Source organism: Pongo pygmaeus, chromosome 11 (assembly GCF_028885625.2).
Source record: "Pongo pygmaeus isolate AG05252 chromosome 11, NHGRI_mPonPyg2-v2.0_pri, whole genome shotgun sequence".
Classification (NCBI taxonomy): domain Eukaryota; kingdom Metazoa; phylum Chordata; class Mammalia; order Primates; family Hominidae; genus Pongo; species Pongo pygmaeus.
Window position 1 is genome coordinate 55,826,948 of NC_072384.2, and position 13,055 is coordinate 55,840,002.

Here is a 13,055-nt window from a genome sequence, read left to right on the forward strand (position 1 = left end):
GCAACCAGAAACACTGGTGAAATTTTTCTTGGACAACACAAATATATTTTCCAAAGTTTTCATATTCAGACTAATTCTCAGATTAGCAATATGGAGGGGCACTACTGAAAGGAGGAGGTGAAGTTGAGAACTCAAAAAACAGAAAGTGATTCCCTGTAGACAATAACAATTCTAGTACTTTCTGACTATAGGGTTTCCCTTGGCAGCCAGCCACCTTATTTAGAGTAACAATGGGCATCCATCAAATCTTCATTTAAAATAAAAGTCATGATGCAAGATACATATTTTATTTTTGTTGCCATATATATATATACCAAAAACATACCTACTTATGTCTATAAAAGGGCCCAAGATTATTAATGAAATATATGTAAGCCTATAACTTGAGGAAAAGCAAATCGTGCAGCTTGGGATTTTATTTACTAATGGACTTCAACTCTGAAATGAAGCACAGCAGGACTTTCGGCCTGGCTTTTGAAGAAGGAACACTTTAATAATCACTGGGCCTGACAAAAGACTGCAATATCTGTTCATGACAATAACAGCTTTATAAAGCAAGTTCTGTGTGACTGATTAAAGGACACACTCACCCCCTATTCACAAGTCATGGAGATGGAGTCATTATTGACAAGCTCACCATCACTACTGATCATATTTAAAACACATCGAGTGCTGGTGCTACAAAGAGAAATAAAACCTCAGTCATTAAAAGATTTAAAAAACAGCCCCAGAAAACAAGATTGCCATAACTTATGTATATCTTAATGTGTTCTGTGTAAGACTTTCTCCCATGTACACACACAAAAGATCTTATTTGATAATAATTATCAAAATTATCGAACTAACTCAAGCACTAGGTAACAAATCAGCCACTACAAAGGAAAAAAAAAAAAGGAGAAGCATCGTCTTATAATTTCACAATAATTATGAAAGGACATGATATATGGACAAACTTTCAAAATGTTAACACTTTCCGAAATGTGACATGACTGATAAAGTAAATACTTTATCAGACTGTTCATGTCTATCTTGGGCATTCTGCTAGTCATTAGTTTACATGAATTAATGTTTACATAGTGCCAGAAGCAAAAAGTTTTAAAAGTATGTCTCTACCTTTCAGATATCCCTTAGTAGGTAAAAGTAAACATAAAGTTTAGAAATTCTAGTAAGTTATTTTACTTTTTGCCCTTAAAGTATTGTCTTCCCGTGTGATCTATCTGTATTAGTGAATAGAAAATAAAGGATACAGTAAGACAACCACGTTTATAATCTGAAATTAAAGGCAATCAATTAAAACATTTTATCAGTCACCAGGATATTTAAAAATGAGACCTGTGAAATATTGCAGAATCACTCCACTAGGAGAGAAGCAGCAACTTAAGTATGCTGTCACAGACATGTTGGGAGGAAAAAGCAAACTACCAGTACCACCATGTACATGATTCAAATTAAGCTACATAAATAGTGAGTGCATGGGGTTGTGGGTACAGAAACTGGTTCGCTAAGGAGGTGCTACTTACATTTCCTGTATTTCATATTTCTGAGAACTGTCTTCTGTAATTTCCAAAGTGTAGGAATGGTTGAAGTTTGAAAACAAATGGAGAATTTCAAATAGTTAATGAATAGATTTAGGGGCTATACTGAAACAACTAGCAGAAAATACATTTTCCGGAGTTCTTTAATTTTGTACGCTTAAAAGTATGGTGTTCCTAAAGATGACTAATTCTTGTTGAAGTAACTAGCTCTGGAAGTCATATTTTCCATTTCTCCATACTTCATCTATTAATCGGTTGACTGGCAATTTCCGACACCAGTTTTGCTAAACTTTATAAATTTTGCTTCTTCCAGAGGTAGGAGGGGGAAGGAGATGGGCAATACAGAAACAGATTTTACAGCCGGAATATGACAGGGCCCCTTAAACTACAAATAGATGTTGTAGAATTTGAAATGTAGCTCTGTAGCTCAATTTATACCACAAAAATTGCGAGATGCTATCTTCCTGTTGTTATAACGTATCAGGTCAAGGGATATAAATTGTACCAGGTAATTCATTTTGCTGTTCAGAGAGTCATTAAGTTCCTCCCAGAATATATGTGATTGATATCCCTGGAGGTGAAAGGCTAAAGGAACCATATGGCAACATGTTGCATTCCGTATGCTATCTGCCCATCCGTGCTTAAGCTGTCATTAGCAACATCTGTACCTTACGGAAATCCAGCTGCGCCGACGATGGCTGACGGAATTGTACTTGGGGGGCAAATCTAGCTTAGCGCCATTAACTTGAGACTTAGAGTCTATCTACCAGGACGGATGGAAGCTTTCACAATTAGACGAGACGACACAAATGCTTTATTAAAGTTTAATTTTGAACTCCCAATTAGCGAAAGTGCATTACAAATCGATTGCAATTTCCTAGAAGGTGCAGCAAGTTCTCTGCCTGCCTGCCACGTGCGAGACGCTCCACAGCGAGCTTCCCCAGCTCCCGGCAGCAGAAAGGGGATGGTTCAGAGCCGGTCTCCGCATCCCAGGAAGTCCCTAAAATCCGCGCCAGCCCCTCCTCCCGCAGGGCGGGGGCGTCCACGGCGCGAACCCGCCAGAGGTGTAGGTGGAAGTGTGGGGGGCTGGTCCGCAGCCTTCGAGGGGTGGGGCGACAGGAGGGAGCGGCCGGGGGAGGAGAAACAGGCGGGCGGCGGGAGAGGGGCCTCTATTATCTCGGCTTCTCGGGAGGAGCCTCATCTAGTCAGTCACGCAGGAGAAGTTTCTCTTTCGCTCTTCGCGCTACACACCCAGATTGGCTTCCAGCGCGCAGGCGAGTGGGGCGAAGGAGGGGGTACAGGAGTCCCGGAAGGGCCGCCCGGCGTTCACACCCACCCCTGCTCCGCTCCTCCCGCCCCAAACAAAGACTCCCGACTCTAGGTCCAGGATACGTTACCTGCCCGGCGCTCCCGGCCCCTCGGTCACCGCATTCCCCGCTGGGCGCGCCTGGTACGGGTCCCGCTCCCCGGGGCTCACAAAGTGGTTGCCCCCGGCTGGGCGGCTGGGTAGATGCCCCTCTCTCGACATGTTGGGGCGGTTTTTGGGGTAGAGGGAACGCGGGAAGTGAAAGAGGAGGCTGGGACAAGGGGAACTTACTGATAAAATAGAAAAAGAAAAAGCCCACAGGGCCCAGGTCCTGGCCGGGAGCGAAAGAGGCCTGTTACCTTTAGGGGGTCGCGGCCGACAAAGAAGGGAGCCGGGGAGTCGCCCGCCCCCCTCCCGCGGCCCCCGGCCCCCGGCCCCCGGCCCCAGGCCCCCGGCGGCGGCGGCGGCGGCAGCTGCACACACAGAAGCCCATTGTCGCCGGCGCCCGGCGCGCAGCCCCGCGGACTCGGCCCCGCGGCCAAGCGCGTCAGCGGCCCCGTCAGCCGGGCCGGGCTCCGTGACGCGCGCGCAGCCCGCGCTATAAATAACCTGCCGCCGGGCGGCTCGGGCGGCTTTCCAGTGACGCTGGGGCCGAGGCGCGGGAGGAGGAGGGCGAAAGGAAACAATAAAACCGCCCGCCAGCCTCCCAAGTTTCCCTCCTCCCTTCCCGGGTCGCCCGCATCCTTTCGCGCCGCGCTCCTGTTTCCCCGCCCCGGCCCGCCCTGTGGGGGAGCTCGGTTCGCGGGTGGGAAGGAGCCAGGCGTGCCGGCGTTCCCGAGTGCTGCCGGGGCCCCGGGGCGGGAGGGGGTTTTTCCCGCACCCCGGGATGGCGAGGAGGGAACTTGGCGACCAGTTTAGCGAGGGGATCGCTGTGTTCCTTTCTAGTCCAGTTAAAATGACCCGAGCTTTTCCCGCTCCCTCACACACCTATTTTAGTACAGGTCGGATGTGTTTTTGTGGTAGTAAGTCCTCAACCGAAAACAAAAGCGAAAAACCTGTCGTCTTCAACGTAAGCATTATCTAGGTTTTTGTGGGGCCAGGCTTGCATTAGTATTTTCATTCGGGGGGTTGTATTATAGAAAGGTTGCCCCGTAGTAGCAGCGTGGGCAAGGGTTCCAGGACCCAGGCTATCAGCTCCGGTGCATTTACAGGTCTTTTTGCCGTAGAACTTAGCGTAGGCCTGAAACATGGCATAAATGAACTTTCTAAAAGTCTATAATCTCAACGTTAAAGAGATTACTTTTTAACTCTGGACTTTAATAAAGGCTTCCACTGTAAAAGGGGCTTTCTCTATAGGAAAGTATTAATATTTTTGTGGAGACTCTGATTGCTACCTTTCATACTCAGGCAATTCTCTCACACACCCTGACACTTGTCCTACTCATTAAGGTACCCACATACAACTGGAGGTAGTCGGTTTTCTTGGGACCATCAATTAATAGACTATAGAACTGTATTTCGTCTTGAGCAAAATGTCTCAGCTATGAACAGTGTTTTCTGAGGTGCTGATATAGATATAGATATAAATCTGCAGATGCAAGCAAGGTGTTGCAGTGACTTGGCATGGGTAGAGTGAGTTACTAGTGTTGGGGGAAATGGTTCTTAGTTCACTAGTGAGGCAAACTGGTATAGTAGAAGGTTCTCTGAGCTGGGATTTAGAAGATAAAGAAATTTGAGTTTTAATTATGTCTTCACTGTACTTTTCTGTGCCACCTTGCAGAAACCACGGCCTTTCTCTGCTGCACTTTCTTCATTAACATTAAGGACTGATAGTTCCTTTTCTACTCCAACATTCTAGGATGTTAAAGGATATTGTTGTGTCCAGGGATAAAGTTTTATCAAATAAACATAAGCACCCAATGTCTCATGGGAGACAGGTAACAAATGTAGATTAATTTGGTCTTCTGACATTTTAAAATTTTGTATATCTTAAAATATATTAGGGCCACTTCAGGAAAATAATGAATTAAAATATACTATTAAAACTATTTTAAGAGGAAAAAATAGTTGTCACAGTCTGCCTCATTTACAGGACAGCAGACATATTTACAGTCTAATGATGTCACAGGCCTTTTCCAACACCACGTTTTCTCATGTGAGCAAATGGATTATGGGTAGCAAAATGCAATGAGATCACTTTCTCCAATTTTGCTCCCATTTCTGGTTTATGTGGTTTTTAAAAGGAATGTTTCCGTTGAAAGACACTGAATTGTTTATCACTAAGTGGTGTTAATTGAGACAAGGGAAAGTTTTCTGATTTACCTTATCAGACAGTCAGAATATGCTTTATTCTTCTTTCTTCAGGTTGGTGAATCAGAAAACATAAAAGTGGCAAAACAAGTTTAGAGCCAAAACATTTGCTTCACATAGACACCGCCAAAGTGTGATCACAACTAAAAGTTAACCAATATTTTTCCAGTTCCAAAAGCACATCTGTCTCTCTTTCCCATAAAATGTTTGATATGTCTAATTTAGCCTTAAGGTTCTTTCTTCTGCTCCTTATAAAGAGGTATTTTTCTTTCACTGCTATTTTCCTGAAACACTGAGCTTCTCTCATAATTTTAAATTAAAGCCCTTTTGCTTACTTCTTATCCCTTTTTAACGTGATGAGTTCCATTTTCCATTATCCCTGCCCTTAAAAATTTAATAGGATGAGAACTAGCATATATTGGCGAAATTTGAAACATGCCCGATTTTAGAGGGGAGGGAGGAAACAAGATTAGCTTTAGAACAAGTAGAAATATAGTAAAACAACCAGTTTCCTCAAAACTAACAAAAACAAAAAAATCATAACGAAATTCGTGAAATAGGGGACTGAAAATACGGAAAATATTTTATCTGGATCTCATTGATAACATAAAGCTTGTTACAATTTTTCAAACATAGTGAATGTTTTAGAATGTGAACATTTCCCAATCTTCTGAAGTTTCTACCTGAGGTTAAATCCTTTGAAAGACTCCTCTACAGCAACAGTATTGAAGAATTTATTAGAGAAACTACAGTGAACTCTTGCCTTATTACTCAGTTAATCCTGATCTATATTTAGAGAGTGGTGCCAGCCAGGTTGAGGCTTCAAAGGAATGAGCACAAATATTTACCATATCCTGTGCAGTAGAGTTTTGGTGATTGAAATGAAAATTCATCTTGGAAAATATCACTGAAGTTATAGTATAAGCAAATCTCAGCAACCTTCAAATGGATAAATAGAAGGTTAACAAGAAAAGTGATGAGGGATTCTCAGTATTCCAAATGAAAGAAAAGGGACAACTCAGATTTAGAGGTAGGAGCCTTTCTCATTTAAAAGGCCAAGAAATTCAGGCAGGCAGTGTCTTACAAATAAGGGTGACTAAATTCAGGAAAATTACAGGGCTCCCAACATCAGTTAAAAATGTGGACATATACACACATAACTGGCCCTCCTGATGAGGCTGTCCTGATTTTAATGGGTAATGCCTCAAGCTGCCCAGACTTTGGTATCCCATTGATGGGAGCCACTGCAAACAACTTTGTTGTTCTAGTATAAATTATCAACCTCCAACTAGGATTTGTTAACTATGAATTTTTTAAAATCCTTTGTGTGGGTTTAGGGTCCTAGACTTGTTTGCCCTCGGGTTAATTCCTGGTTCTTCTTTCCCCTCCTCTGGTCCATATCACAGGGACACTCATCCCTGCAAGCTGCATTTCCAAGCTTCCTTGTGAGCTGGTTGCCAGCTGGGTTTGAATGGGAAGCTGGAGGAGGACAGTGGAGAACTGGAGGGTAGGAAAAGCTAGGGTGTTCCCCATCACACCACCACACTCCAGCTCCGGCCAAGTGACCCATGACCTCTGACCCTGTGCCCCAGTATCACAGCCTCTTTCCTTTATTCTTCCATTTTGGAGTCATAGTGGCTTCATCCTTTTGAAAAATAACTGTCCCTTTTTTGGTTTCTTAGCTCTGTTCTCACCTGTTTTACAAATTTATTGAATTAAATTCTCCCTATGTTAAATACTCAGAGCAGTTTCTGTTTTCCTGGTTGGAGCCTGAATCCATATATCCCTTTGACAGGCATTACTGGACCATATACACGGAAAATTCAATTATTCCTTGAATTTCTTTTGCTAGGAATTCTTTTTTAAAATGTGCTACTTAGAAGTGCTAATAAAGGGTTCAGTCCTCAGAAAAGCAGGATAAAACCTAATACACTTTAAAAAATCAATTTCCCATGGGCATAATATTAAAAATTATAAACACAAAATATTACATAACTTCATGTAAGTCAGAACAGGGCAAATACATAGCTGAGGCTGAGACATAAATTCCACGCCAATAAGAAGTGTGGCATATAATACCTGTCAAGGCTTAATTTACATCACACATTTGTGAGGCCTACTCATTCACTAGCTTGTTTGCCAATGGTCTCCGCCTCCTCAGATCTTAAACGAGAGAAGGAGAGAAAGAACAACACACCTACATTACTAATTTGAAACCTTATTATATCTGTGATTCCTTGGAATAATATTTTGAAATCTACATCATGTCTGTGTTTTTCTTCTCCCTGTATTTTCTGCTATTGCTTCTCTCCTCCCTCTCCACCCCGTAAGCAGATCTCCTACTGGGTGTTCATTGTCCCAAGAAGAGGTAAAAGGAAATGCAAACAAAAATGATCTATGAGTATTTCTGGCTTTGTTTTATAAAATCCTAAATTCTTAAGAAAAAGAATCCAAAGTATCTGGAAGAAGCTTCAAAGGGGAAAATATTTTTCTGAAACTGTTAAAAGGATTCCCATGGGCACATACAAGGGGAGAGAGACAGAATGATTAGGTTTCCTGAGGGAGAAACAAGGAACTAGAAGCTGATACTGGGGAAGTTACCCAAGTAAGAAGAGGCCGGGGTAGACTTGGCAAAGGAATCCCAAGAGGTTGTGGTTTTAGCATCCAGATGTGTCACGGGAGACAAATCATCACACAAATACTACCTAGACCTCACTCATTTGTACTAGAGATTGCACTAGTTCTTCTTTCCATTGACCGGTCTTCACCCTAGGGAGTCAAAGTGACTGGTCAAGACTTGTACAGGAGCTACCAGGAGGGATCTCTGTATTTCTTTGTTCTCTGTACTCGAACAAATGTAAATTGCCACCACAGGGCACGAGCCTGCTGGAGAACAGAGCCAACATAGAGAAAATTGATCCAGGAGATGAAGATGGAGAAACTAGGTGCTGAAGACCCTTGAGCTGTTTTTGGAGCTAGACTGATCACTGGACTCTCAAATCATATGAGTAAATTTGTTCTCTTTTAGGTGAAGTTAGCTTGGATTGAATTTTCTGTCATTTGAAATAGAAAGAATCCTAATTAATACACTTGTCTCCAATACCTGTTCAAAGCCTTAGTGGGGCATAGTAAGTACAGAACTTAGCTGTTGACCAATATCAGTGCATACACATATGATGCCAATTTATTAACTTACTGCTACTGGGCCAAGGAAAGGGAGTTGTAATATTATCACACATGTGGCATGTCAGAATCAAATTGGAGTACCCACTTTTGTTTAAACTTCCAGGGAGGATGGAACTCTTCTTACCACAGACATACTAAACCCTCTTATCACCACTACAGAAAATTCAGCAGTCAAAGCAGGAGGCATTAAACATAATAGCCTTTGTTCCCTGTATATCTTCCACCTTTTTATTGCTGCACCCCCACCTCCAGCTTTTACTCCTAGTTAACTAATAGTTGTCCATGCTGCTTCATGCATTAGTACCTCTGCACGAGCTCGTTTCTTAGGCTGGAATGTACTTCCCAGTACTGTCTACCCTTCTAGGCCCAGCTCAAGTGCCCTAGCCTCTGTGAAATGTCTTTTGTTTTTTGTTTGTTTGTTGTTGTTGTTGTTTGAGACAGGGTCTGGCTCTGTCACCCAAGTTGGAGTGCAGTAGCACCATCTAGGCTCACCACAACTTCTGCCTCCCAGGCTGAAGCCATCCTCCCACCTCAGCTTCCTGAGTAACTGGAACTACAAGCATGTGCCACCACACCCAGCTAATTTTTGTATATTTTGTAGTGATGGGCGGGGGGGGGGGGTCTCACCATGTTGCCCAGGCTGGTCTCGAGCTCCTAGGCTCAAGTGATTCACCCACTTTGGCCTCTCAAAGTGCTGGGATTACAGGCATGAACCACCGTGTCCGGCCCCCTCTTCCATGAAATTTTTTGTTTTACCTAACAATGACACAATCCTGCACTTCATACCTCCCACGCACGTACTCTAAAATGGATCGTTTACTTGTGTCACACTCTGTACATCCTTCTGTTTCCAATATTCTTCTGTTTATTTCTCTAGCTCTTCTACTACTAGACTGAGCTCCACAAGGGCAGCAATTCTCTCCAATTCATCTTGGAATTTTTAGGTTCCTGGCCATTAAGCTATAAATAATTATGCCTAGTGGAAATAAATAATCAAATACATTTAATGAATGGCTGTGGAAGCAGAGAGATTCATACATTTTTATAGCTGGGAACTCAGAATTCACCTAATCCTGTGAGGTAAAATATGTTTCGCAGGAATAGCAAAATTATAGATTCTACTAGAATAAATTTTTTAATTTCATCAGAACTCATCACATGATAGCATTCTGTATTTTATACTTGCATAAGTATAGTAATATATCACAAAGTTTAAGAATCCTTATTCTTTATATTTGTCTATCTTCTTTTTCTATTTTAAGTTAAAGACCTTCTTTCTATTCTCTTTAAGCATTTTTCACTATATGTCAGATTGTTCCTCAGATCTACACACTATATGTGATTACATATTTTATTATCGCCAAGAACCCAAACATTAGTTCAAATAGTAAATTCAGATACCTTAAAGAGCCAAGCTAAATATAACTGAAAAAATGACTCTCCACCCATTTTATACGAACACACACACGTACATACACACACGTTCATATCCACGATCTTCAGTAATCCCACAATTTCAACATCTTTGTGTAGGAAGGGAGTTGTTGTCACATGAAAAGGTTACAGATGGATCCTATTTCTTACAGACCTGAAGGAATCTGGGCATGCTTAGAAGCAAGAGAATGAATATTGTGGAAATCGATAATAATCTGCATGAAAATGTATCCAGTTATCTCCATTTAGGATTGACTCAGTACAGACTATGTTATATTTGGGGAGATATTTGTCTTCTTTAATATGAATTGTCTTTGGTGATAATTATTTGCCCTTGAGATATATATGTAAGTAGAATCCCATAGATGATCAAGAAGAATTAGGTGGCAAATCTTCACTGCTACCAATGGGCAAGAATTGGAATGAAAACTCTACAGAGACTGTGCTATGAGAGAGTTTTTCTGTAGCATTACTTTAGACTGCCTACGTAAGACTTTGGGAAAGGTATTGCTAAACATAATGTCCTGTGGGTTGCGCTGATTGAGAAAGGGGGCTGGACCCTCCATAAGATAAACTGCCATAAAGTTGTAAAGGTACATACCATAGAGAAAAGAGGAAAGATGCTTTTGAAGAGGAAAGTACATACACAATAGTGGACCTTGAAACAAGGAAGCCTGACTAGCAATCAGAGTATACTTTTAAGGGCATCTCTGTGAAAATTTTCAGTTTTTTGCTGTTCTTTAACTACTGGGAAAGTTTTATTTAGTGCAAGGGTCCCCAACCCCCAGGCCACAGACCAAGGCCTAACAGTCCATGGCCTATTAGGAACCAGGCTGCACAGCAGAGAGTGAGCAGCAGGGAGAGCCAGCAAAGCTTCATTTTTATTTACAGCCACTCTCCATTGCTGGCAGTAAGGCCTGAGCTTCACCTCCTGTCAGATCAGCAGCAGCATTAGACTCTCATAGGAGCACAAGCCCTATTGTGAACTGTGCATGTGAGGGATATAGGTTCTGCACTCCTCATGAGAATCTAATGCCTGATGATCTGTCACTGTCTCCCATCATCCCCAGATGAGACTATCTAGTTGCAGAAAAACCAGCTCAGGGCTCCCACTGATTCTGCATTATGGTGAGTTGTATAATTGTTTCGTTATATATTACAATGTAATAATAATAGAAATGAAGTGCACGATAAATGCAATGTGCTTGAATCATACCCCCTACCCCAGGTCCGTGGAAAAATTGTCATCCGTGAAACCAGTCCCTGGTGCCAAAAACATGGGGGACTGTTGACTTAGTGGACAGTTTTTACCAACATAGGGAAGTGTAATCTTCTGCACAATGTTGTGACCCCAATGTCCTACTGGGGAGAATTCTGGCAAGTAGCAGGGAAATGTGCAGCAGCCTGCAGAGGAGCATGGAGGAAAATGCGGACTATAATTGAGCTGTGGATGCTCAGATAACTCAGGAGCAGGCAGGGAAAACAAAACAAGAAAAAAACAAAAAAACAAATTTGTTCTCAAGGATATCAGAGCTTGCTGTCAATTCTGCCTTTAAACACCACCCACACCTGCCACTTCTACCAAAGGGAAAAAAAGTGGCCGTTTCTTTCCTCTTCCTTTAACTTTCATTGTTTCTTACCTGGACTTTGGCAACAATGCCTATGTTACCTCTTATCATCAATCTCCCCCTCCTTGCTCTGGCCTGTTCCTGCTGAACACCTTCTTTATGGTTGTCTTTCTAAAGAGCCCTGAGGACAGTTGCAGTGGCTCACACCTATAAATCCCAGCAGTTTGAGGGGCTTAAGAGGGCAGACCACTTGAGCAGGGAATTCTAGATCAGCCTGGGCAACATGGAGAAACCCCTATCGCTACAAAAAATACAAAAATTAGCTGGGTGTGATGGCGTGTGCCTGTAGTCCCAGCTACATGCTGATGTAAGAGGATTGCTTGAGCCAGGGAGGTCGAGGCTGCAGTCAGCCATGATCTCACCACTGCACTCCAGCCTGAACAAAAGAGCAAGACCTTGTCTCAAAAACAAAACAAAAACAGAGCCCTGGCTCATTTCCCTTCCCAGTGTTCTGCTAATACCACCTGTAAAAACCTTTCTGCCTGTTTATTAGCCTCAGGATTTCCAATGAAAGCTGCTCCTCTCATTTGAAGATTTAGGTATTCAAAGCTAGTGAATTAGGCCTTTTGTAGAACCATTAAAGATGTGTTATTTTGTTCAATTAAGAAGTGCCGTTAAAGTCATTTGTCATGCTAAGAGGATTCCATTTAAAGATTTACCCATTTAAAGATTACCCAAGTTTTCAGTATTGAGACAGATGGTATCACAGTAAAAGCAGTGATGTCCTTGAAAAGCTGTCAATTTTGTTTGGGAAAGTAAATGTTCGTATAATGATCAATAAGGGTTGTAGTATATGCATCTTTAATAATTCTATAATTCTGTCAGATATTTCTGGTCCTAGATGAATCTGGGTGAGGAGAGATGGTAATATGGCGTCTGATAGAGAGCTTGGTGAGGTTCATGAATGCAAATCTTGGATACAAATGGATTTGTCCTGACACATTAGTTGTAGAATTCATAGGCAGGACTCTTCATCTCTGCACCATATCATCATAGTTACATCACGGTCTTTATGGCACACATAGCCCACTTAATTTTCTGAAAAGTAGTTATTTATGGCATTTTCAAAAATCTATGAAGTTAAGTTTGTGCCTGAATTTCTAATACACATAATGGGCAGAGTTATAAATACATAGAAGAGAAATGAAGAACCTAACAACATCCCCCTGTATCCATGCCATTGTAAAGGGACCCAGATATAGCTTTGAAATCTAATTGGAATTCCTGTTACCCCTCTCTGTTCGTATTCTGGTCTATGTTGATCGAATGGATAGCATAAGGCTGGTATATAGAGTCTTGTCCTCATCTGTATCATAGAGAACTACATGACAGATGTCTTCATAAATATCATTGATATAAGATTTCTCCTATATCAACAATGACTTAATACATTCAACTTTGGTATTTAGTTTACATGCCTTACATTCAAGAGCTCTTCACCCACTGATGCCCACGTATGCTGACAACTGTTCTGATCCCAGCAGGAGTAACAGATTTTATTTCTTAAGCATTGCAGAACTACGACCAGAGTGTTATTATTAGATGAAAGATCCTCATACTGGCTTTGCAATAGAGAAAAAAGAAAGAATTGAGATGAAAATAATCTAGGCTCTTTAAAAATGCCCCACATTTTCAAAATTGTAACTGAATTTGATT

The 13,055-nt window shown here is 41.9% G+C and overlaps 1 protein-coding gene across 1 annotated transcript; it reads right to left on the bottom strand.

The window, feature by feature from the left end:
* Nucleotides 1-2,326: 2,326 nt before the first annotated feature.
* LOC129031560 (uncharacterized) lies at nucleotides 2,327-11,450 on the bottom strand. The gene is made up of 3 exons (XM_054478122.2): nucleotides 11,412-11,450; nucleotides 2,933-3,828; nucleotides 2,327-2,633 (listed from the first exon to the last, which is right to left on the bottom strand). The coding sequence occupies exons 1-3, from the start codon at nucleotides 11,448-11,450 to the stop codon at nucleotides 2,378-2,380; spliced, it is 1,191 nt and encodes a 396-aa protein (XP_054334097.1). The 3' UTR covers nucleotides 2,327-2,377.
* Nucleotides 11,451-13,055: the final 1,605 nt, after the last annotated feature.

Coding starts and splice junctions, on each gene's coding strand:
- LOC129031560 (XM_054478122.2), bottom strand. CDS start 11,450: ATGATAAGAGGTAACATAGGCATTGTTGCCAAAGTCCAG. Junction 3,829..11,411: donor GCATTGTTGCCAAAGTCCAG/GTAAGAAACAAT, acceptor GTACTAAAATAG/GTGTGTGAGGGAGCGGGAAA. Junction 2,634..2,932: donor GGGCCGGGAGCGCCGGGCAG/GTAACGTATCCT, acceptor CACCCCTCGAAG/GCTGCGGACCAGCCCCCCAC.